This window comes from Drosophila grimshawi, unplaced genomic scaffold (genome assembly GCF_018153295.1).
Source record: "Drosophila grimshawi isolate 15287-2541.00 unplaced genomic scaffold, ASM1815329v1 contig_1377, whole genome shotgun sequence".
In the NCBI taxonomy this organism is placed as follows: Eukaryota; Metazoa; Arthropoda; class Insecta; order Diptera; family Drosophilidae; genus Drosophila; species Drosophila grimshawi.
Window position 1 is genome coordinate 11,208,381 of NW_025062900.1, and position 25,957 is coordinate 11,234,337.

Sequence of the window (25,957 nt, forward strand, 5' to 3'; positions counted from 1 at the left end):
TTATTTTCGCTTTTGTTGCCGCTCTAATAGAAAAGCCGGCGGCGAAACAAACAAGAAATCGCTTCCGGTATTTCGCGTCGTAACATTTATTCAGCAGTTAATGGAAATGTGAATAAATCATATGGCCATAAAATCAAGCGCAGGAAAAACATTGCAGTTGCAACATTGCTACAAATAAGCGAACGGAAAAGCATGCAACGAAAAATGCTTGCAGCATACTGCTAAATTCTGATAAGAACCGACAATATTTATTATCCAAACACAGGAATAACTGCTGTCAGAGGCTAAGGATTGAGTCATGCTTCTGCTGTTGTTGCAACAAAAATGCGAACCATTTCCACAACTAAGCAATCAAAATAGGAATGAAATTTGGAGCTGAAGAGAGATCAGCATGGGTTTAGCAAAAATTCAGTCAACTCTCTGCAGATGACATGCATGCACTTTTCTTATTTAATTGCCCAACTTCGTGCAGAGCTCCACACTGGACTCACTGTGAGTGGCAAACAAACTGCCAAATTGTGTGAGCTTTGGCAACGAGAAAATATAGCCAAGCTAAGCTCTTCTCAATTGAGTTGGTAAACTTCTTTAAATTCCTGCAGCCAAACGGTGATTGGTGAGTAAATTTGCTGAGCTAGTTTGTATTATTTCTTTTACATATCATAAAATCAGTAAGTTAATAAATATAAAGCAATTAAATACGATGCGTACTCAAAGCCATCGTTTAATCAACTGTCAGCAAATATGGACTCAAAACGAGACTAACTGAACGATTCCATTATTTACTCAGTTTTACCAATCTCATGCACCGTGAACATATTCAAATCAAAGGATCAAGCACATATTTAAACTCCAACTAACACACTTTACCAAAAATTTAACCTAACCCTCTCACAACCCCTGACGTTTTTTTGATAAAGAGCCGGGGCACGTGAATGTTGGCAGCTGCTGTTGCATAAAATAAAACCCCACATTTTATTTGAAAGTACTCGAAATAAATTCACTCAGTTTCAAATTGTAGTGCGCTCACATGTCGTGTAAATAAAAGTGACCATTGAGCGAGCAGGGGACGTGGTCACGCCCACTTCCATACAGTCAGATGTTGAGCTGCCAAAGTGATTGTAAAAATGCACAGCTAACGAACCGAAACACAACTCGACGATTGACATGCCACGTCAGTCAGTCAGTCAGTCAGTCACTCAGTCAGTCTGTTAGTCACCAGTCTCAATCCATGTGTGTCCTTTGTATTCCTGTCTTCTACTGTGTGGCAATATCATTTCTTTAGATTCATGCCTGCTCCTGCTAAGATACAAACGGACACAGATACATTTGAGTGCTGCACTCGCGTTGCATATACACAATAAATGGCAAAAAGATTAAGATTCGTTTTTTTTTTATTTTTCCTGAAGCTGTCCACCCATTTTTTGGCAGTTATGTCAGTTGCCAGCATTCTGGTACTTTGCATTTTATAGTTGTAGATGTGTGAATGCTTTTCATTCGCAGTTTTCAATTTATACCTTCGAAATGTGTAAACTTACATTTACGTTGAGCAATTGCGTGAGTGAGAGAGAGAGGGAGAGAGAGAGAGAGAGAGAGAGATTGAGAACGACGGAGAGAGATATAAAGAAATTGAACACAGAAATTGCATTCAGTTTAGAAGCCTTTGACACTTTAATGCCATCCCTGGGCGCATGCGAAATCTTGCAAGACTATCAAATGAATCGTATGGAAAAATATTGATTGTCGCTTTTCTTATTACTTTTGAATAGATAGAGTACGCGGAGTTTTGGGTTCCATAAATAAATCAGATGTGTAATAGTCGATTGGAATTTATTATCATTTTATTATTATCAGTAATTATAAAATATTTAATAGAAAAACACGAGTTACTGATAAGAGAATTATTAATAAGGCATTTCTTGATTTTTTTGAAGTTTATGTTTATAGTTTTCAAACGTAAAAATATATTTCTTTAAGACTTGCATCAATCCATAGAAATCTTAGATAAATCAACTTGTACTTCTATTGAATTCAACTATCTGATGTTGTTCTCCTTATTCACTTCTGATGTGTGTAACAAACTTTGTAGAGTGTGTTTGAGTTTCTTGATTGGAGTTTGGCACACTTGCTATTCTTACTATTGGTTTATAGCATCAAGTGGCATTTGGTTGGGGATTTTCATTCTGAAATGTGTTGGAGAATTCGATTCGCTATTGCCCCAAATCGCATCCGATGCATGGCCCATATATTATACATTACGTTGAGGCCATGGTCGCCATGGTCGAACCCAGTCACAGACAATTACGATGCCGGACCAGCAGCAGCTCCAATGCCGAGTCCCTTCAGGTCTCTTCTGCTGTTTCTTCACTCGGTTTGCTGCCCCATTCGGCTGTTGCACAAGCGAAAAATTGAACTTCAGCTCACGTGGCGCATTTTAGTGCCTTTGCTGGCACCCGTTTGAGTGCCACAACAGCAACAGCAGCAAACAACTATAACAGCAAAAGATGCTGCACACTAAAGGTCCTGCCAGAATATTTGTTTATTTGCTCCATATTTTAGGGTTTTACGACACGACGACATCGAGCAGGTTTTGTGGCAGGTATTTGCTTTCCTGGCTCCCATAACAATGCAAGCAGCCAGAAGCCATGCCAATAACAACAACAATAAAAACAACAACTACAATAGGAGCAGCAACAACCACAAGTCCTCTTTATTCAGGGGCAGCTGCTCCTACAAGTGCGCCCTTTGATTTTACGCAGCTTATTTACTTATTACCTGAAAACTTGCCAGCAAGGACCCTGTTCACATCCTGTGACTTGTGGCCTCTCCTTATGTTCCCAGCTCTCTCCAGCCCCCCTTGCTGCCTTTGTGGCAATTTATTGAGTCGCTTTCCTTGTAGGTGATATTTGAAATGTTATTACAATGCTTGATTTGAACGCAGCGACAAATTATTGAATGGCTTCTAAGTGTGCGTGTTTGTGCCATGAATTCCCCCAAGGATGCAGATTTTACTCATACGACTATTGGTGAGGTAGTTTCAATAAATATAATCGAATGCTTCACATCAAGCTAACTTTGCTATAAACAATTCATTTGTTGTCAGCTTCTAAAATTTCATTAAAAAGAAATTTTGATACCTTTTGAAAAATTAATTAATATTCATTTATCAAACAAATTGATTTAATCTACTTACAATTTTGCTTTGAGTCTCTTGTTTTCAATTTTATGAAACTTTTCACTCAACTTCTTCCAAACGTCTGCTATTAAGTTTTTATTTAATGAAATATACTCAGTTTTCAGTTCAAGAGCCATTTAATGACTTTTAGCATTTGGAAAAATAGGTCAGCCAGGCGAAGTTGTTTATGGCACTCCAACAATAAATTTAGATAGTTTATATGTTTATATATAGAAAAGAAAAACAGAACTTCTTCAAGAACTTTATGCAAGCATTGCTCAAGTTGCTGGCTAAAAACAATAGCCCAAAACAACAACCACAACCACAACAAAAATAAAAAAAAAATACCAGAAAAAAATAAATAACAATAAACAATAAGCAAGTATTTTGACAAGTGCTTCGCAACAAAACGAAATAGAGCATCATGAAAGAGATCAAAGCTGCTGGCCAAGACAAGCGTAAATATTGCATAGCATAGCACAAATGCCATGTTGGGCTAAACTGACAGACCAACAAAGAGACAGACAGACGCAGAGACAGACTAAGACCGCAATGAACAGAGAGCTCAACGGGGCAGCTAAGCAATTGACAGACGTGTATGCACTTAGAAAAATTGCCATTATTTAATTATTTTTTTGACATAAAATTGCACATATATAAATAGAAAATATATAATTATATAATACATACAACTATCCCAAATTTAGAAATAAATTCTAAAAAATGCATTTTTAAAATAAAATTATCATTTCGTAAAGTATTTTCAAATCCAGAAATTAATATTCTAACAAAAGAGAAAAATTCAAGAACAATATATTTTGCCAAGTGTACCAAAACAGAACATTTCTAGCAAGGAACAAAAAAGCGAATGCCAAGTTTAAGCCTCCAATTGTAATTCTGTGCAAAACAGCTGCAACATAAACTTCAACTTCAACTTCTTGAAATGCTTCCATGTCTGTTATTTTGCAATCATTGCAGACATCATCGATGCACACAAAAACCAACAACTCTGCTCGCTAACCGGTGTTGAGGGCGGCCACTCGCTGGGTGGCTCTTTGGCGGTACTGCGCACCCTGTATGCGATTGGTGTACGGTATATGACCTTAACATCGACATGCCATACACCGTGGGCCGATTCAAGCTATGCGGACGCGCCAAACTTTAATATGAAGCATGGCGGACTCACCATATTTGGCAAGGTAAGTGGCAAGTCTACATTTCTCCCTTTTAGCTGATTTAATTCTAATTAGTTGAGCTGCCGAAAGAGGTGCGGTTCAATTTTGTACTACTCCGCTTGGCTTAGTTTGGGTTGGTTTTGCAGCTGCCTCATGCGGCTTAAATACGGATTTTGTGGCGCTAAAGATGCGTCGTCCTCAGTCCTGCAAGCTGCGGTCAGCCGCACTCAACGCTTTGTTGGCTTAGTCATAAATGTGTGTGCGTATTTCCTCGCTCTCCCCTTGGATGTGTGTGTGTGTGTGTGTGTGTGTGTGCGTGTGTGTGTGTGTTTGTGTTTATGTGAGTTGGTTGTGGGGCGTTTATCGGTGCAGGGTGGCATATTAAGTGCCTGAGCTGCGCACCAGCGCCGTTTTGAGAGGGGCGCCACGCTTTTGTGTGCCTAATGGGTCAACAGCTCTCAAATTAGGTGACTACAGCAATTCACAAGAGCCACGCGGCTTTACGTAGGATTATCATCGGCCTGAAGGTAGGCAACTATCTTTAATTGACTACGACTCGCCAGACACAGTGTATCCAATATTATGAACCATTTTCAATACTCTAACGGAGACCGCAGAAGCTTAGGACTTGAAAATCTTCTAATAGATTTGTGTATCAGTAACTGTTTGATGCAGCTAATAAAATCTATTTATTTTACAAAAAACACGAGTCATCAAGCAAAAAGCCTTGAATCACTTTTGAATTGCTAACTATTTGTTAAAATTAAATTTTGTGTAACTGTAATAATATTAATTACCTGAATCACTTTTTGTATCTTATGGCCATATTCATTCAAAACCCGTAAAGCAAGCAATACCAAGCTCCACAGAGCTTGTTAATATAATATCTCCAGAATATGTTCATATGAGCAGAGAATATATTATTTTATTTGAATTTGATCAATTACTATTTATACCTGAGCTGCGCTGTGTGATCGTCAAATAATGCAATTATATACATAGCAAATAAATCTATAATGCATGATATAGTAATTATAATAACCGATGCATTTCACAGATCTCTTTAAATGCTTTCGTACCTCCAAGTATATATACATATATCATGAATACTCAATATCCATACTCAATTCATTATCGAGAGATAAATTAGTCTTTTGTTCGCTCATTTATTGAAGAGAAATATGCCTTTATATATCAGGACAGTTCAACATAGCTCACAGTTAAATATTTTAATAGTTATAGTTAGGCACATGATAAGTTTGAATTTGATTTTCAAAAAAATTTCAAAGAATTCAGAATTGTGTGCCATTAAATTATTTTTAAATGCGTATATCTATAGAGGGCATCAAATTGCATTAATACATATGCACACACAAATAAATATCACCAAGGCTATATACTTATCGAGACAAGATTTGATTGCCGAGGTCCAATATGTATGCAAACGATTTGTTTACATTTTCGAATTATTTGACATACGTTCGTGTAAATATTTCGAAATTCGAAATTACCTCGAGAGCGCCAAACACTTCATCAGTATCAACAGCAGCAGCAGCAGCAACAGCAACAGCAACAGCATCGGCATCGGCCACACGATGCTGTGATAATGATGATCATCATCAAATAACATCATTACGATCGGGGCATTAATTTTTGTTTGTTCTTCATGGCATGTGTCGAGGGGACGCGCTGCGCTGCGCTTCCTCTTTGGCTATGGGCTCTTGCCAAATGCTATTTCGATGAGGTGCATACGGAAATCAAATGTGTGTGAACGTGAAAATGTGAAAATGCAGAACAACAACAACAATAACAACTAGAATAGAAACAACAACGAAATCGAATCGCATGGCAAAGTTAGCTGACCAAAACAGGAAATGTTAATTTACTGCAGTTATTAAAAATATTCGAAAATCTGCGACGCAAATAATTCATAATTTTTGGGTCTGCCCTGACAATTAAATATGGAAATTAAAATGCTTAATGACAATCAAAACAAGAACAAAAACAAACACAAAATAAAACAAATCAACGTCACTTCCTCATTTAAATAACGGAATTTTCAATTACACATCGCAAAACAATCGGCGAAAACAAAATACGTGATGAAAAGCGAAAATCGCATAAGGCGCAAGCGTCAAGAGCACCAAAAACAAATTTCCAGAGAGAGAGAGAGAGAGAGAGATTATTTTGGGAGAGAGCATTTGTGGCAGCAGCATTTTGGGGCGAAATCGCTTGTGTGGCAAATGGAAGCTTTTCGCTGCGACGAAATGAGCGTGCAATGGGAAAATCGAAATTTTCATTCATACTATAAGGTGAATTGCACTGTGTGATGGCTAATCAAATGGAAATTTGAATGGAATATGTAAGAAATTATTTATACTCAGTGTAACGTAAATTATACCACAAAGGATTCATTCATTAAGAATAATTATTATATATAATAATATACATAATATAATTATATTTAATATATAATTATAGCTTAAAATGTTATTAAATCATACATACATAAATAACATTTTCTTATTGTAAAGTGGATTAATATTTGTTTTATAAATTATGAATATTATTATAAAAAATATAATTTGTTGCCTTTGAAATTCATATTTTGTAAAGAAATATATTATTATTATTATTGCTAACTTTTTTTATAAACTATTTAGTTGAGAGCGAATTGTCGTGTTTTTATACCAATGTGGGCAATTCACATTCCGTTCCACCCGCATAGCTAAAAATACCCGTCACGCACCCAAGTAGCGCCAGTCACATGTGCCATGGTGAATATGTTGCCAGCCAGCAGGCGCTGCTGCTGTTCAGCGCTCTCCCTCTCGCCAAATATCTCTCTTTTCGCCTTGTCAGGCTGCCCGTGTTGAGGTGAAAGCGCAAAACATCGCACAGTGTTCGGACAGTCGTTCACGAAATTCGCCCCAACGAGGCAGCAGCAGCAGCAGCAACATCAACAGCAACAGCGGCAGCAGCAGCAGGTAGAGCTGCAAACGATAGAGACGAACCAAAAAACACACGCCAGACAACAGTGGTCGTTGTGGTGAAGTGAAGCGAAGAGCAGAGAGAAAAATACAATAGAAAAAACAAAAAAAAAAAACAGAAAAAAATAGAAAAGAAAAGAAATAAGGAAAATAAAAAGTATTCATCTACAGCGCGAGAAGAAAATTAGCCAACAATATACGTGTGCATTATATTTATTTATAACAAATTCCGTTTAGCGCGACGCGCATTTAAAAAAAAAAAAGGTGAACAAACAAAATACATACACAATTCACAGTTACTAACCAAAAGCTAAAGCGAAAAAGCGAAACCATATGCAATGCAAAATAATAAGCTACTAAAACCAAAACCGAAAAGAATGAGCCAAATGAACAAATACTAATCGGTTACTTCCTCCTCTTCCTACGTATACGCAACGACGCACACTTGCACACACACACACACACCCGCACACACACACACGCACACAAACTGTATACTGTATACTGATTGATGATGACAACGGAGCAGAAACAACAACAACAACTAGCGGCAGCAGCAGCAGCAGCAGCAGCAGCTACGTCGACTACGGATAACGGCACCATGACAGCAGCAGCAACAGCAGCAACAACAACAACAACAAAAACAACAAATGGCAACACAAGTGGTGGAAATAACACAAAGCAAAGCAAGCACAGGTCGAGGTCATCCGCACGCTACGATGACGTCGAACGGCAGCAGCGCAAAAGTCGCGCCATTGTCTCCATACCGAATACCATAAAGCTGAGCATGCTCAACAGCGGCCTGTTGTCCTTCGACCGGATCAAGCTGGAGGCGCGCGACGAAAACAATTCGCTATCGAAGACCATACCCAATGGCCCCATCGATGTGCGGCATTTTCTCAAATTGTGCGATCTGCGTCGCAAATTTCCGGTGCTCTATAAACTGGAATTTCAGACAGCCGCCAAAGTGGAGACGAACACTTGCCGGCATGCCCTGAAGAAGAACAACGCGGAGAAGAATCAGAATCCCAAGTGCATTCCATATGACTACAATCGTGTTGTCCTGCAGAAGCTACCCGGTGTGCCCGACTCCGACTATGTGAATGCCAGCTATGTGGACAGTCTGCTCAAGCCGAATGCTTACATCGTCACTCAGGGTCCTGTGGAGGAGACGGTGAATGCGTATTGGCGCATGGTGTGGCAGGAGAACATTAGCGCTATTGTGATGCTGACAAAGACCTTTGACTTTGCCAAGGTCATGTGCGTGCAGTACTGGCCACCGAATATGGAGGTGCACGAGACCTATGGCGATATTCACATCAATATTGTGCGGGAGGAGCAGTTGGCCAACTTTCACATACGCACCTTTCGACTGTACAAGAAGAGCGAACAGGGCGAGGTGACCGACGAGCGTTTGATACTCCAGTTTCACTATACGGAATGGTATTCCCACTCCTGCCCCTTCTCCAATGCCCTGCTGGAATTTAGACGACGGGTGCGACTCGTTGTCGGCAATATCATCAAAGATGACGATGATGTCGATATGCGTGGTCCCATTCTGGTGCATTGCAGCGATGGCGGCGGCCGTTCCGGTGTCTATATGTCCATCGATGCCAATCTGGAACTGGCCGAGGAAGAGGAGTGCTTCAACGTTTTTGGCTATCTGAAGAAGCTGCGACAGTCGCGCAAAGGTCTCGTCGAGAATGTGGAACAATACAAGTTCGTTTATGATACGCTCGAGGAGCATATTATATGCGGTAAGACCTGGTTTCCCGTCTCCGAGCTTTCCGATCGCCTCAAGGCCAAAGCACGCCGAAATTCGGCCACCAAGCTGAACGAGTATCAGATGGAATACGATCAGATCTGCAAGCAAACGCCACGTTTCACCATCGGTGACTGTGCTGGCGGTCATCGGGCGGACAATCGTGAAAAGAATCGCGATGTGCTCTGTGTGCCACCCGACAATTTCCGTCCGTATCTCACCAGTTTTCAGGGCAACGCCTTCACAGACTACATCAACTCGGTGTTTGTGGATGGCTACACAAAGCCACGGGAGTACATCAACACCGAATGGCCCATGAAGCATACGCTGGGCGAGTTCTGGTCACTGGTCTACGATCATGAGTGCTCCGCTGTGGTGGTGCTCTGTCAGCCGCCATCGCAATCGCAACAGTATCCCTCGTTCTGGCCAAACAAATCGAAAATGGAGAAATATGGACCGGTCTTCACCGTGCACTACGTCATGTCGAAGAGCTATACGAATATAAAGCAGTGGGAGTTCAAGATCAACAAGAAGATCGTTTCGCTAACGGAAATGATGGCGGGTGTTAAGGCGCCGACGCGTACCGTCCAGCTGTTCCAGCTAACCTGTTGGCCGATGGGTCACAAGGTGCCAAGTTCAACCAATTCGCTGGTGTATCTAATGAATATGGTCGAGATCTGGCGCAACAAGGTCGACTATGGACCCGTCTGTGTTGTCTCGCCCGATGGGCGCAGTCGTGCCGGCGTTTATTGTGCCGCAAATGCGTGCATCGAGCAGGTCATACAGCACGGTGAAGTCGATGTTTTTCAGGCCGTGAAGACCGTGCGGCGACACCGTCCACAGCTCGTCGAGAATATGACCGAGTACAAGTACTGCTACGATCTGGTACTCCACTATGTCCTTCACTTTCTCAACAAGAAGGATTGAACTCGTTCAACGCACACACACACATTTTTTGTAATGGAACCAACATTTTTTTGGAGGGTTCTACACCACTTTTTTTCGACGAGTGCAACTCGCTCAAAAAAAAAGAAAAAAGAAGTAGAAGAAGAAGAAAAGAGAACAACTGTTTTATGGTTAACAAAACTTTATGTCCAAGTGGTCCACATTTTATGCCTAATACTACTATTCTATCTTGAATGTACGTATGTCTATTCTATAGAGAGCCGTAGAGAATGGGGCTAGACTCGGCTTGGCACAGAGCCTTAAAGCAATAATACGGAGTATTTTTGTTGTTTTTATTTCTTTTGTGTTTTTACTGTCGTTGGCTAAGGGGAAATGAAATTTCCAAAATGTCACGAAATGGTACTTGTCTTTTTGATATTTTGTCCCTTAAATTTTCCTAATGGGATCGCAAAATGATGTAAGCGAAATCAAATGCAAAAGCCATATATTGTCTATGATCTGTATCTGAACTGTATGTGCCATGTCTAAATGCCCTAATTGTTGTTGTTATTACTATATATAGTATATACTTATAAATCTATATATATACACACAAATATTCATATATGTGAACTTAAACTATTAAATTTACGATTTACGATTAAATATGATTATTTTTACGATACGTTAACTCTAAAAACTTGCTACCTTATACAAAATTGTTGATATATATCTAACTATACTACAGCATACATAGCATATATATATATATATATATTTGAATGTTATGTTATGTATAAAAGAAAGTCGCATAGAATTTGTAGAGGTCTCTCGGAGAAGTGCTGTTGGAAATTGTATTTTTTATTCATGTTACCAAATGTGCGGAAAATATTTATTTATTTAGACTAAAGCGAAACGCATCAAAAAACAACAACAACAATAACCAAACTTGAGAAGCAACTATTGTTGATTTATACGAAATGAAAACACACACACACACACACAACTACATATATATAAATATACTCCTATATTTTAGCATTTATGCATTCGAAAATGAATATATTTGTCTAACAATTCAATTGCATATACCACAAACAGAAATACACAACAGACACAACACTTATATTCATATACATATATATACAAATATTATTATATTCTTGTAAATGTATTGAATTTATTTTTTTAAATGTGAATAAATGTGCATATGTATTTTGGATCGATTCCGTATGAAACTTTGGAGTAGATCACAAAAATCGAGAGCAAAACCAAAAACGGAAAGCAAATAATTGAATTGTGTTTTATTCGTATGGATTCAGCTTTGTTTTTCAGTTACCAAACAACAACTGAAATAAATACATATACATATATTTTCTAAGTAAGCATAATGATATGCACTGATCTTAATTCTTGAATATTTCGATTGGCCAAACTTTGATTGCTTTATTTTTGACCAGGCCACAAACTCATGGCATTAATTGCAATGCCACAACAGGAAAAGATCTTTTGATCAAACCATTTTACATCTTTTGATTTGTGCATTCCAAAACTGAGTCATAAACTCAAAATATCAATCAAATTATTTTTTCATTTATTTTTCTTTCCTTTTTTTTTTTGCGTATTTATTGAACATTTATTTTTGCACCGCAATTGTGGAAAAAGGGAAGTGCGCCAATCACATGAGACGATGATGATGATGACGATGATAAACAAAACAAGATGCTTCATACAATAATAATCGCAATGCGATAAAGAACCTTGACCAGATTACAGTTTAATGCGTACAAATCAAACTGAGGCCCCATTATATAGATATCGCTTGGCGATAAAGTGACTCGTGAAGGGCGTAGGGTAAAGGGTAGGGTATATGGGGAGGATGGCCAAATGAGGGGCAAGGTGTGGTCGCTATAAAATCGATACATGACAGCACAGCTCTTTCCTTTGGCCAGCAATAAAAGACAACAACAAGCAACACACAGCAATAACAGTAAAACTTGAGCGTTCGCCATGACATCAGCAAAAAAATAAAGCAGAAAATTATGAAAACAGGGAAAAAATTGAGTAAAAACCGGTTAAACTGATTTAAGGCAGCTGGAAAAGTTGCGAGTGCTTTTGGTACTTTCTGATTTTTTTTTTTTTTTGCTTTCGCTTAGCTCGAGCACCAAACAAATTTCCATTGCTTTTGTAGTTGCTGTTGTCATGCGGCATGTTTAAAAATTGTTCGCCATATATAAAATACTCGTACACAAATAAAGCAATAAGTTGCGTTTTTTTTTCTTGCGCTTGGAAAATTTATTTATGAGCTATTAATACAAAACAAGCGCGTGGCAAATGAATTTGCGGGGGCTCTCTGAGCACGAGGGTATGTGGAAAAGTACTCTAAATTAGTCATGGTTTGTTTTTGGAGAGCCATTTTAGTTTCAGTTAATTAAAAACTCAATGCCCATTAATATTGCCAGCGGGGAGCCAGATATAATTTATATTATATTACGTTCCATATAATCGTAAAAATAAACTTCTGTTTTTAATTGCATATGCTGAGCGTGTGTGCGAGTGTGTCGTGTGTGTGCAACTAAATATTCGGAAGGAAAATACGATAAAGAAAAATTGTTTTTTAATGGGATATTATCTAATCAGAAATATATGTTTATTCATTTAATGTACTTAACAATAAATCTAAGGATTTTATTATATTATTGTGAAATGAAATGTGATAATCTATATTTATTTCTGCAGAAACACAATCGCTGAAAATTATGCCTATTAAAGGTAATTTATCTAATATTTATCTGTCTAATTTAAGAGACGAATGAAAATTAATTGGTAACATAATATTGGTAACATAATATTTTTATACAGAATTTTATATATTATGCAAATACAATAGATAATTCATAGTTGGATTGTTCTTAGCCATGAAGATCGTGCTGAATTTAAACACAAAACTAAATCGTTTTATGTCACTTAGTTAATGATAAACAAGTCAGCATGCGCTGGTCGAGAGGCTTCTAATAGGAAATACCCTGAATTCAGCTGTTCGATTTCAATTTTTATCGATATTCTCAAAACGAGTTTCAGCTATCGAATACAAAACAGACAATTGACTTGGCAGTTACTGCTTTCCCTCACACATACTTTTGAACATGTTCGTAATACCCTTTCTCGAAAATTCAATAGACTTGTGGTATAAAAAGTCATCTTCATTAGACCTTTAATTGTATTAAAGGGTTATTTAAACTTAAAGCATTGTGGGTGGGTGCTTAAGTACATGTTGTGGTTTTCAACTCATACCAATTGCTTTCTGTTTGCCAGCATTCCCTTAAGGATTCACATGGTAGAGGGTCGCATTCAATGCAGGCAACTACTCATAACTGTGCTTGTGTGTATTATTTGTTTCCCCTACTTGCTGGGACTACTATTGCCGCACAATTACCTGCCACAGCTGCCGTTGTGCCCAGGCTCCTGTCGGTCGCCATTCGTATGGCACATTATTGGCCATTGTTTGAGGCATTATGTTGGATGCCGTCGGCAGCGTTGTTTGGCTAATTCAATTATGCAACGTCTACGTGAGTTTCAGTTGTGTGGAACTCTCTTTGTGTGTGTGTGTGTGTGTGTGTGTAACTGCAATTGAAGTCAGGGATGCACACACACAAACATACCCTCGTCTATTACATGCTCGCATGCACATTTGTGCGCATTCAGTCACGCATTTGACGAGCCAAGAATTTAGCGAGCGAATGCATAATAATAATAATAATCATACTTGTAATAATAATTATAATAATAAGCATATGTGTGTGGCATTATGTGCACCACAAATAAAAATGTTGGCAGCAACGAGTCGGACACGTAATGAAAATGAGTTAAAAACTGTTGGTCTTTAGCTCTTTATACACACACACACACACACACACACATGAACATAATGAACAGAAGCTCACACTAATTTACACACACACACACACATAAACACTCACACACCGCACATGTGGTCGCCTTTCATGTTTCACGTGCTTGGAGTGGAAATGAGTGGCACTAATTTGATATGACGTGAAATTGAATTTAAATAATTAAACAAATGCTTTTTGTGTGACAGTTGCTGTTGCTTTTTGCTATTGCTGTTGCTTTTTGCTATTGCTGTTGCTGTTGGTGTTGCTGTTGGTGTTGCTCTTGCTACCGTTGTTTTCTTGCCCCTGGGCTTAGCATACTTTTCAGTGCCGCCCGTGCACAGACATATTTTAATTAAGTATTTATCAGCCGAGAGCATAAGATTCTTAGCGGGAAACCAAAAAATAGGCAGAGCATAGATCAAAGTAGCGATTTATTTTATTTCAGTTCAAAAGAATATAATACAAATAAACAATTTGTATGCGCCAGATTGCTGAACAAAAAATTGTAATTGAGCCTATTAATTTAATTTTCAAATAATATTAAAGAATGTCTTCCTTGCGAATGAAATTGAATAAAATGGAATTGAATGAATACTACGAAGTTTTTGAACCGGAAATATATACAAAAATATAAATCGAGATAATTAATTTTAAATTTTCCAATAATTATTTATGTTATCAATAGCTTAAATTGAATTAAAGAATTCATTTAGATATCTATGAGAGCAGCTAAAACGAGTCAATTGCCTGACAAATGTGGCCTAATTCAATACCAATAAGTGAACAGCTTGTTTTCTGGCATTGTTTTATATATTTTCCCCCAAGGATTATAACGATATTGATATATTTCTTGCATGCTGAGAAGCACTCGATATTTGCACAATTTGAAGTGAATTGAATAAAAGGCAATTAAACCAATATTTGCGCAATATATATTTTCAAATTTCATTAGTTATGACAAAACTGCTCGCAAATGCAGCATTCACAAGCAAGATGCAAGAATCAATGGCAAATTCAAACTAAAACAAAGAATTTAGCGAGGCTGGGAGTGAGGAGAGAGAATGGAGTGAGGCTGGGACAATGCATTGTTGAATGGTATCCGAATGGATTTAATTAATGTTAACACGATGACTTTGACATGCAGACAATACAAATAGCACACACGCACACACATAGACATACACACACACACACGCACACACACACACACACGCACACACTCACAGAGACTGCACTTGGCACTTCTGATGACTGACAAATTGAAACGGGCGGTCGTTTGACTAAGTGACTGACACTGCTTCTCTGTGGCGCTGTCTGTATGTGTGTGCGGATGCTATTGTGTGTTAGCTGTGTGTGTTAGCTGTGTGTGTGAATTGCACAGCTGCCATTTAGTTTACTGCCTCTCAAGCTGACTGCCTTGGTTTATTGTAAACATGTGTGCTAACTACTTGAGACCCTCTTCTAAGCAACTGACTTCAGCTTGCATGTAATACACTAAGAGACACAAGCCCACAAACACTTGTACACTTGTCTATGTATGTCTGCGGGGTCATTAAGAGAGTAATTTTAGTGAGCGCTGCAAATCAAATTAAAGCTAAATTGCGCTTGTAACTGATTTCAAAAGCAACCACAAAGTATATAGCTTCACTGCAAAAACAAACCTTATTAGTCAGTAGATGCAAGTCAGTTGCAAGTCCTCTTTGGCTTGTGAAGTATCACTTTGGAATGTTAATTAAAAGAAAAGGTTTGTTAATATAACATTTTGAAATCTCAACTTTGATTAAAGTCTACACACATTCAACAAGCTTCCCATTTGAATTGATTTCTATAATTGAATAATTTGAGCGTATATCGAATTTAATTAGCTTAAGAAACTTGTAAGCTGTCTTATCCACATACAGACTCAAACTGCTTAGATTCAATTCTCAATGACAGATTGAGATTTAATTGGGCAGGAGTTATGGTAATCTGCACTCGTGTATCTGACATAGAAACCATGTAAGTGAATAGCATTTTTGATCTCAGGTGCACTTCAAGTGGTTGTCAGCAACAGCAGCAACAAACTTTGGCACAGAAACTCGAGTTTACTAGATGGAAATTATAGCATGCAAATAGGATGCAAACAAAAAAGCTACGTGCAGCAGTAACTATTGTTGTTGTTGTTGCTGTTGTTGTTCTTGGTTGTTTATATGCATGTTGTAGTTAGTCATAATGACCTGCACAATTCAGCTCACGCACACGCACTTTAGTTTGTGAGTTGAACAAATTTTGTAAAGCTTTCTACATAATACACAAAAATTTGAAATATGAATATTGTTGCCTTGTTCATTATGTATTTAATTATGCTTTTGTGCACTCTGCAACACACACTAGCACTCACACACCCACACACGTACTTCCGCTAAGCCACGCAAAGTTTTATGCAGTTAGTGAAAAAGTTTAATGCCACCCCAACTACGTCCCTTAAACCGTTGTCCCCTTTTTGCCCTTTGTGGTGCGCGTCAGTTGCTTCCCGTCAAATACCATTAACAATTTTTGTGAGCTGCTCCGACAAACTCGCAACTTTATGTGTTAATAGTCTAACAAAATTATAGTTTAATATTTAATTAAATATCTTGCAGCTTAGAAGCGCTTATGCACTCCCAACCCCGTAACACCACTCGCACAACAAAAAAGTGTTTTATAATTAAATTATGCCCTGCTGGCAATAGACGCCATGTTTTTTTGTGGTCTGTGCGGTGCAATTGCATTCCATAATTAGTTGGATGTTCTTTGTTAGTTACAATTATTGTTGTTGCACACGCCATATGCCATTAGCGAAATCGATAAATATTTGATTATAATTTTGTAATTTGTTTGTTGTTGATTAATAATTATTTGGCCAATGTACAACATAAGTTATTTGACAGCTACAGCTAAAATAAAATGTAAATTGATATTGCAATCTGACATGTGTGCGATTTGAAAAGTAATTGCTTTTAATTTTGTGGTTTTCAGCAAAATTAAAACCAGATCAATAAAATCAATTTATATCGTGAAATCAAATCTGGTACAAATATTATAAATTCCCTTTGCCCTTATCGATTTCAATAAATTATTGTCAATATAAAAACATAAATTATGATTTAGCTTTGCATTTAACATTTTATTTCTCTCTGTTTCAGCATATTACATTTTATTAACTTTTTTAAATGTACATCAAATATATTTATGTTATTAACATCGATACAAATATTTATATTAATTATTATTAAATAACTTATTTGTATTAGTTTTTGTTTATGTTGGTTGTCTTGACCAAATTAAATTTAATTATACAAATAAAGTTTCACATATAATTGTAGGTAGGGCAGCAATAAAACCTTTTCATGACATTTGAATCGTAATCAATAAATAATTATATACATTTTTAATGAGCTTTTCCTTTGACTTCTATTTGGTTGTCGACTAATAAATTTACATTTGCTTCCCCGCCGAACGGTTATGCATCCACAGCAATCCATTCATATTTGATGTGGAGCTTCCAAATTGTGTGTCCAAAGCTCCTTGCACCTCCTTCTCCACACTTGCGAATACAATTGAAGTCGTAAGCAAAGTGCCCAATTAGAAACATGCACAATTCCCTAGAGCATGAGCTGGCCACAAAAAAATGCTCCTTACACATTGACCGTTGCTACGCAAATCTATCCACGAAAACATGTAGAACAGCAGACGCTCCAAACGTTGCTAACACAGTTCAATAAATATCCAATAGGCATATATCAATTTACCAGAAATAATTTAATGACATTTGTGCTTATTGTGTTTGTGGGTACCAGTCCACCTATTGCCATAAAACACAGTCGCCTCACAAGATATAGTAATTGATGAGCATAGTAAAATTAGTCAATAAGGTTCACAGCCCTGAAGTGCCTGCAAGCGCACAATCATCAGTTAAAACTGAACATGTTTTGATATGTGATATAAACACAGCAACGAAAACAACAAACAACAACAACGAATCCTCGAAATAATCTTGTCCATTTGAGACGGCTTCAGTTAAGTCTGGTCTCTACGGCAACCAGGCAGCTAAGCTTCTGAAATTTAATTAAGTGGGTGAATCAGGTGTTACCAGGAGCATTCATGTAATAATACATGTGCCCTGGCAATTACATCTGATCACGATGATGAATATTCTAATCTAGAAGGGAGCAGGATTTGAAAACCCATTAGAGACTAAAAGCTATACATAGCTGTAGAACGATCAAATTTTCATTTATAAACAGCTTAAGATGATTTCAAATTTGATTCAAAAATATCATTTGCAAACAAGCAAAAGGAAGTATTTAAACTAGTTCAATAATAAGTTGAAAATACAATTGCATTGACAACAAAATATTGCATAGATTTCGTATTCAGCAGATGAAATTTGGTGTATCGGCTTTTAGCCCCAAAAAAAGTCAGTCCATACCGACTGAATATTGACGAGTTGCCAAATAAAGCCTTAAAATTTATTCATTGATAACATCAACAAAAAAGCCTTTTATAATTCCTATATTAAAGAAAAGTGCACATTCCACAAAAGCGAATAACTTTTAAATGATTGCACCAAAAATGCCATTGACAAAATGCACAAATATTTATCTGCAATTTAAATGCACACCTGAACGTGAGCCTAACGTGCAGTTGCTGTGAATTACAGCCTGATTCCCTTCGTTATGCTGACCAAAAATGTCAGCATTTTAACTTTAGCTCGCAAATTGACGCCAACCTCATGTATACGCCCCCTTATTTTTTTTGCCACAAACAACAGCTCTGCATATATATAGCACATACAATTAAATCGAGTCAAAAGTGCATCAAATAGCTGCAGTGCCGCAAGGAGAGAGAGAGAGGGAGATGGTCAATGTATGAGAGAGAGGGAGCGATTAAGAGATGGAGTGTAAGGCAAACGCTTTTAATTGAAAATATTTGCAAGTTTGACACTGCCATTGACCACAATGCAGCTGCATCGAGCTGCATGCATTGAAAAATACAAAAATAAAATAAAAAACAAATTAAATTAAAGAGAATGCACTACTTAAAGATACCCTGTAGCAAGTACCTCAAATTGATTTTTAAAAGAATTTACAAATTAGAATCTTGCTGGAATATCCCATATATCATATACATCATATTATAAACCGTCTCAGCACATTCCTTTCAGCTGCAGGGTATTTAACATGAAAGAAACCAAAATTATCGAAAGGGTAAACCCGATAAATGTCTGCCGCAATGCCAGGATGCAGTAGACCAAATTGCTCTATCACAAATTTTCAAACCATTTATTGATAGTGCACATTTGAATATTTAATTGTACTTGCTGGCTGACACTCTTGCAAAGATGTCCAAAATACCAAAATAGGACACCAATTGGATTCAAGTATTCTGTGCACCTGGTCAACAACTTGGGAATATTTAAGCCATCATTTTGTCGGGCTGTGCATAGTTTAATTTAAATTCCTATTCAACAGCTAAATGCATTTGCAGCAAACACGAAATGTGCTTTGTGACCAAACATTTTTCGGATTACACAATTCACATTTCACATTTGCAATTTAGTATTTAGAATATTTCTGAGACGTAATCAAATTATCTCCACATTGCCATATAGGAATTTTCATTTTCATTTGAATGTGGCATGATTGTTTGGTGCTTTGGTCTTTCGTTAAATGTGAATGCAAAAGTTTGAAAGCTGCTGAAAATCGACAAACGAGTACGTTCTGTTCCCTAGATAATATACATATATCACGTTTTCCCGGTGAAAAATCACGTATACAAAAAAATATACTGAATATATTCACATACATAATATATACATAGCTAGAGAAAGGCTGCAAGCAAATAAATATCTCGTGAATATCTCACTTTTTAATATGCATAATTGTTTTGGCATCCGCTTTCGATTGAGTAAGACACAAAACGGTTTTTATAAATAATATATAAATAATAAAAATCATATTTTAAAGACGAGAATACAGCTAGCTTAATGCATAGATATATTTGACTCATTATGCGTAGCTATTAATTATTTTACTATTTAATCCACTTTACCAACCATTTCAATTACACAATCTAAATCCATGGTGGCAAATGTGAATCACAAAAATAGTCAAAATCAGTATGACATGGCCTTTGGGAACATATAAACACAAACAACAAATTTACAAATGTTTGCCCATGCGACGTATGCGTAATTTTAAACCGCTCATTTGGTGAAATTAAATTTTTGACAAATAACCAACATTTCGAACTTGCATAGGGGTTAGACTTGGCTAACCTGTATACTACACTTCTGTCTTGTCTTTTAAGCTAGGGGATGGGGTTGGGGCAGTTATTAAAGTTTTGGGCTACTACTTGAATGACAAGCTGGAGGTGGTTCCATTGTGGCACTGGCAATTAATTAATGCTCATCAGGTTTCTGGGGAGTGGAAACGCATTAAATTTGATAAGCATTTAAGCATGTTACTCGGCACTTCCGCTGGGAGATAAGCAAAGACACAAAGAGTGAAAGAGAGATGGAGACGCATACACACACACACACACACACACACACACAGAGAGATATATGTATATGAGCGACAGTCAACTAATGCACAGCTGCAATGATTTATTATTAGGTAGCTAAATTATTCACGCGTTCGCCGGCACAAATAAAGATTAATGACGGCATTTCAGAATTCTGCACGCCCAGCGACGCCTGTCAGCCTGTCTATTTAACTGTCCCTGCCCCTCACACACCCCTTCATCCAATGTGGTTTGTTTTTCAGCTCTTCTTTGTGCAGATTTCCGCACCCAATCGCTGCATATACTACAGCCAAAACCAAGCTAACCACATACACATCACCATCCGCATCCGCTTTCACACACACACACACACACACACATACGACAACAGCATCAGCACCATCGCAATTCAGTTGTGCGTAAAATTTATGCATATGTATGTAGACGCGTGTTGTTTTTCCAACAGTGCTCGAGGCGACCTGGGCACATGCCAAGCCCTGCCTTTTCCCCGCAGCACAACCCATAGATAAATGGAGCTAGGCTCGGTTTGTGTTTGATCCATGATATGTAAATTCGTCAGCGGTGTCTTCTAACCTCTGACCCTGACGTACGGGGGAATAAAATAAAACTCTCATTAGAGCCACAGGCAACAGGTTCTATGGTAGATACAAATATCGTATTTATTGGAGACTAAAATGAGTGGCATCTCTGCAAATGGAATTTTTTGTAACTACCTTTCAGACTGATATTTGTATCCCATATATAGAAGACGACATATATTGGCTTGAAATTCTTTTTTCAAATTCATAAATTCATTAAAATTATGCTTCGTTTATGCTTCGAATTAAAAAAAAAGAATGCAACTATTTATTATAACATGAAAATTATATTCCAGGTATGTACAACGATTCATTTTTGTGCTGAGTTCGCAGCTCAAACTTAAAGAGAAAAGTTAGCATTTTAAAACTTCAGTTTGCTTTTTGTGCTCTTGATGCAACCGAGAAGCAGGTGGCAGACATCATTCAGATGGACTACATGCCTATTCCATTTGGCTACTGTTTATAAAGCTTGTCTAACCCAATAGCTCCCAGGCTAGCCTAAGGGTTTAGTCTACTCAAAATCTAACGAGCCGATGGTGACTAACTCAGTACAGAATTGAACCCATAGAAAATACCTGGGATTTAAATGCTATTTACACAGCTTTCGGCAGTCCAACAATACACGAATACAAAACACACACACACATGCACACACTCACACACAATTACATATGCAGCAGAGCCAGCAGCACAACTCAAATCCATGTAAGAGCCTAGAAATCTGCTTCGCATTCTATGAATCCACCCCAAAACGACCCTAAAGTGGCCCCCATGTCGAATGGGTTAAGGCCCTACTAGTGTTGACCTTTTTGGGCCATTGTCTGAGCACGTCTGAAAGGGGCTAAAAATGTGACACTGCAGCAAAAAGCTGGCCGAGATTCAACTGAAAATTGTTGGCGTACACCTGTCGGCAGTCTGAGATTGTAGCTGAGCCACCAAAGCATTGGAATTGAGGAGTTGGCATTTTGGGAATGGGAATGAGAATGGGAATGGGCCTCGTGGAATGTTATTATCTAGCCACATGGGTAACGGCTTTGTTTTCGCCTTTTGCACAGAATGTATTCACCTGTAACAACAACGTTGGCTAAAGCGCCTTTCTGTCTGCCACTCTTGCCACGCCCCCTCCACACATTTACCCATCTGCGCTGCGTGTTGCTAATGCACGTTGAGTCCAGCTTAAGACACAATTTGAGTCCTTTGCCAAGAAGTTTCGTTTGATGTTTTACCCAAGCAGCTGCCAGAAATCCATTTAGCAATTCGTTCGCATTCACTTCGTTCGCATTCACTCGCTGGCAAAATTAGATCCCACCACACATACATATGTGTGGCACGAGGTTATTGTCCAGATTAAGTCTGGGGCCAAGAACTGGTATACGATGTCCTTCGAATTTGTACATGAATTACGATCAAATATAGGTGGTATGTATCTAGACGTCAAACATGAAAAGCGTCGTTTTTTCGCCAAGGCTATCAAAGTGTAAAGTTTTGAGCAGACACACTTTGAAGGTATAAATTGAACTTAAATGTAAAATGTCGAGCCATGCTCCTTCAGCATTGGTTTTTGAAAATCGAATAAATTTCGAAAAACTTATGGCAATTGAAAGTTTTGAATACAACTTTAAATTAAGTATTCAGTAAGAAGTTAAACCGTTACTAAAAAGGTATTACTTGGGAATATCAGTTCAGTTTTGACAAAGTTATGAAACCGAAAACTTTGTAAGCCACTTACATATTTAATTCGTCAAAGCTCGAAGCACAAGCAGAGATAGATATTTGTCAAATCGCTCTATAATAATATATATTTCATGTATAATAAATATATTGAACAATAGCTTATGCAATTTAAAACTTCAACCTAGATTTATTGCACGGGGGATTCATTTTTATGGGCCATTTGCAAAATACAACTTTTTGTGTTCAACTCCTGACTTTGCCACTAATGCAGACAAGTTCACCATTTAACCCAATGGGAATGTAGAAAATTGATGAAATTGATTTTCACATTGCAAGTTTTCTAACGTGGCACAAACTTGCCAAGCTGCCAGCTGCGACCAGGTAGAACAGGTAGCTGACTGCCAGCTGACAACTGCTGCAACCTGGCTGACCTCCCACTAAATATTTGGCCATCCATCTTGGCCAGACTAAGGCCAAGCCAAGCCAAGCCATCCAAGAGGCAGAGACCACATCGCACGTCGCTGTACATTTGCTATAGCTGTTGTTGTCCTGGTTGACTCAGCTCCCTGCGGGCGCAGACGTAGCCATCAACACGAAGCAGCCATTTTCCAGTCTCAGTCGCAACTTATAAAGGAGATTTTCAGCGTGTGATTTTTTCCTCTTTTTCCATGTAATTTTTTATTTTCCTTCACTTTTCTGTTTGGCTACTGCAACAAATTGTATGACCTGGCATAAAAATCTGCAGCGCACGTGCAGAGAAGAAAGGGAAAACGGCTCTAACGACAGTTTATAAAATATTCAACTTGGCTGCTTATGGTGGCCCCAGCCCCAAGCTAACTGCCTTCCCACTTACCTTGCTGCCTGTCTGCTTGTCTGCCTTGTCTAACGCTAAAAGTTTTTAATGAATTTTTTAGCAAACTAATCGAAGTCACTTCTAGTTGAAAGATATATTAACTATCGCTCTTCGTGTACAAGGTGGCGAATGCGCAATATACGTGGACGACTCGATATCGCTTATCATTTGTGGTGTTGTCTTGTGTGATGCTTGCTGCTGAATAAAAACAATTAAAGGATATATTTTAAATGAAAATATCATGTATATTTAATGAATATCTCATCTGTCTTGTGTTACGTTATTAGCTGCTTCAAACAAACTTTTAATACAAAGCTTGAACCACTAGTTTAACCTAAGAGCTTTGCAAACACTTAGCTGTAACCATAACTAACTTTATAATGGATTCTGACTAAAATCAAGTATATCTAGGCCATAGATTAAGTCTTTAGTATAAGTATAATTCACAGAACAACTTGCTTGTTTACATATCTTACTGTTCCAGCTCGTTTTGGCTATTTTATTTCAAATGCCATTGTCTCTAAGTCTATTGAATTCTCGACACTGAGATTGAAACTCTATCTGTCTTGCTGGGTTCTTTTAGTTGAAGGTATCTTGTTGGGAAAGTGAATTGATTTTTGCACGAGCTCAAACAGACGAACAGAGAGAGTGTCAAGCTGTCGTTTGCTAACAGAAAGAAAAAAAAACAAAAACAAAAGGCAGCTAACAGCAAAGACTTGACTTGAGGCCTCCGCCTGTCATGTGAGGTGTGGCCAAAAGGATGTTTGGCTGTCGAGTTGGCCAAGCAAGGACACGACTCGTTGAGCGCGTGTCACACACTGCGTTTGCATAATTTAGTGCGAATGGTCCAGTTTTTTTACTTGTCAAGAATGTCCTGGCCAAAGAGAAGAGGGATTAATTAGCTGAGCGAACGAGCTCAAAATATACACAGCACTATTTGCATAGTCGTAATTAAGTTTTCAGTATCCTGACCCAAAAGAATTCTGGGATAGCTGCTAAAATAGCTGAAATATCTTTCCAATTAATTTCACCTGCCAGCAATTTATTGCAACATTTGCTGTGTAGTGCTCCGGCACACACACACACATACGCACGCACACACCCATATTTATGTACATCCTTACTGAGCATATTTTGCTTGGCTTATTTTGCTTTAGTTGGCTGCTTTCAAGGTATATCTTGGCTCTTATATCTTATTTCAGGCAATTGCAGCTGCCACAAATGCCCTGGGTTGTAATTTCAGTTGCAGTTTTCCTTGCTACTTGATTGTTGCTTTCCTTACCAGTCCCTTCTGTATTCCCACTTCTGCTGCCTGCCGTCATCCGTTCCACCAACTAAAGGCTTCAATTAAAGCCATTGACAGGCATCAGTGCGGAAAGGGAAACGGGTAAAAGCAGAGAACGAGGAATAAAAATAGAAAGAAAAACATTGAGGGAAACTGGGAAAGGCAAACATTTTTGTGATATTTGAAGCACGCAATGCGTTGTTTATGAGTGCAACTATGAGCATGAGTCTGAGTAGTAATATCTTTAAGTATACTAAAAGTTGTTATATGCCCTGCAGTTGAGCTTAGGTATACAGTCAGTTGCAATCGAGTATTTGATTGCTAATCAAATCCAATTGCCGACAGCCATCAGTTATCAGCTGCAATTTAAGCAACCGACAGCTTAAAGAAAGTATATTTTTACAAAGTTAAATAAAAGCGTAAAAATTTGCCAATAGCTCCCAGACAAAATATTTAAACTGAAGAGTTAAATCTTAGTTTTATTGAAAATCTCTTTAATTTGTACTCTGAAAAATATAATTTTCTCCTTGCATGTCCATGCAATAATATATTTATAAGCACAATGCTTGCCTACAAATTAGAAAGTAGTTTCAAACTCATTATTTGTGAATATAATATTTATTTTGAATATGTATATGTTGCCAACCATTTGCAGTTAGATTGTGATTAGTAAGACCATAGGAAGCAACCGCACAAATAACATTTAATTTATTTGTTTATATAAAATGCGTAAATATGCCAAATGCATTTGGCCAACTGCTGGTAGCCAGACTTAGAATGGAGTTGAAGGCATGTCGGCAGTTCAGTTGGCCTCCTGCTTAGTCTCAGTCTCGAGTCTGGAAGCCAACAGAGTGAATAACCGCATGGCAACTCGGTTGTTGTTAGCACTGTTTAAATATTTGAAAATCCATTAAGCATATTGACAATGTCGATGTGTGTTTGTGTATCTGAATCTGGAACTGGCTGCCAGCGAATTTGAATTTGAATTTGAATATGGGGTCGCTTTCAGGTTTTTCTTTTCCAGCTCCAGTTGTGCCTGAATGGATCATTAGTGCAGCTAATGGCGCAGTCAATAAATGGCGGTCCCACGGCCACGCCCACAATTCCAATTTGAATATGAATCGAAGGGAGGAGGGCGAGATGTGAA

At 37.9% G+C, this 25,957-nt stretch overlaps 2 protein-coding genes across 2 annotated transcripts in view; both read left to right on the plus strand.

The window, feature by feature from the left end:
- LOC6562014 overlaps positions 1–25,957 on the plus strand; it is a 58,409-nt gene that overhangs the window by 22,634 nt on the left and 9,818 nt on the right. Inside the window, exon 8 of the mRNA XM_032735984.2 lies at positions 4,151–4,371. Within this exon, the coding sequence (XP_032591875.1) occupies positions 4,151–4,371 (221 nt within the window). The remainder of the gene's footprint in view (positions 1–4,150; positions 4,372–25,957) is intronic.
- LOC6562013 (receptor-type tyrosine-protein phosphatase kappa) lies at positions 7,703–10,881 on the plus strand. Its single transcript, XM_001988471.3, has one exon. It carries the CDS (start codon positions 7,846–7,848, stop codon positions 10,021–10,023), a length of 2,178 nt encoding a protein of 725 aa, XP_001988507.2. The 5' UTR covers positions 7,703–7,845; the 3' UTR covers positions 10,024–10,881.

Coding starts and splice junctions, on each gene's coding strand:
- LOC6562013 (XM_001988471.3), top strand. CDS start 7,846: ATGATGACAACGGAGCAGAAACAACAACAACAACTAGCGGCAGCAGCA.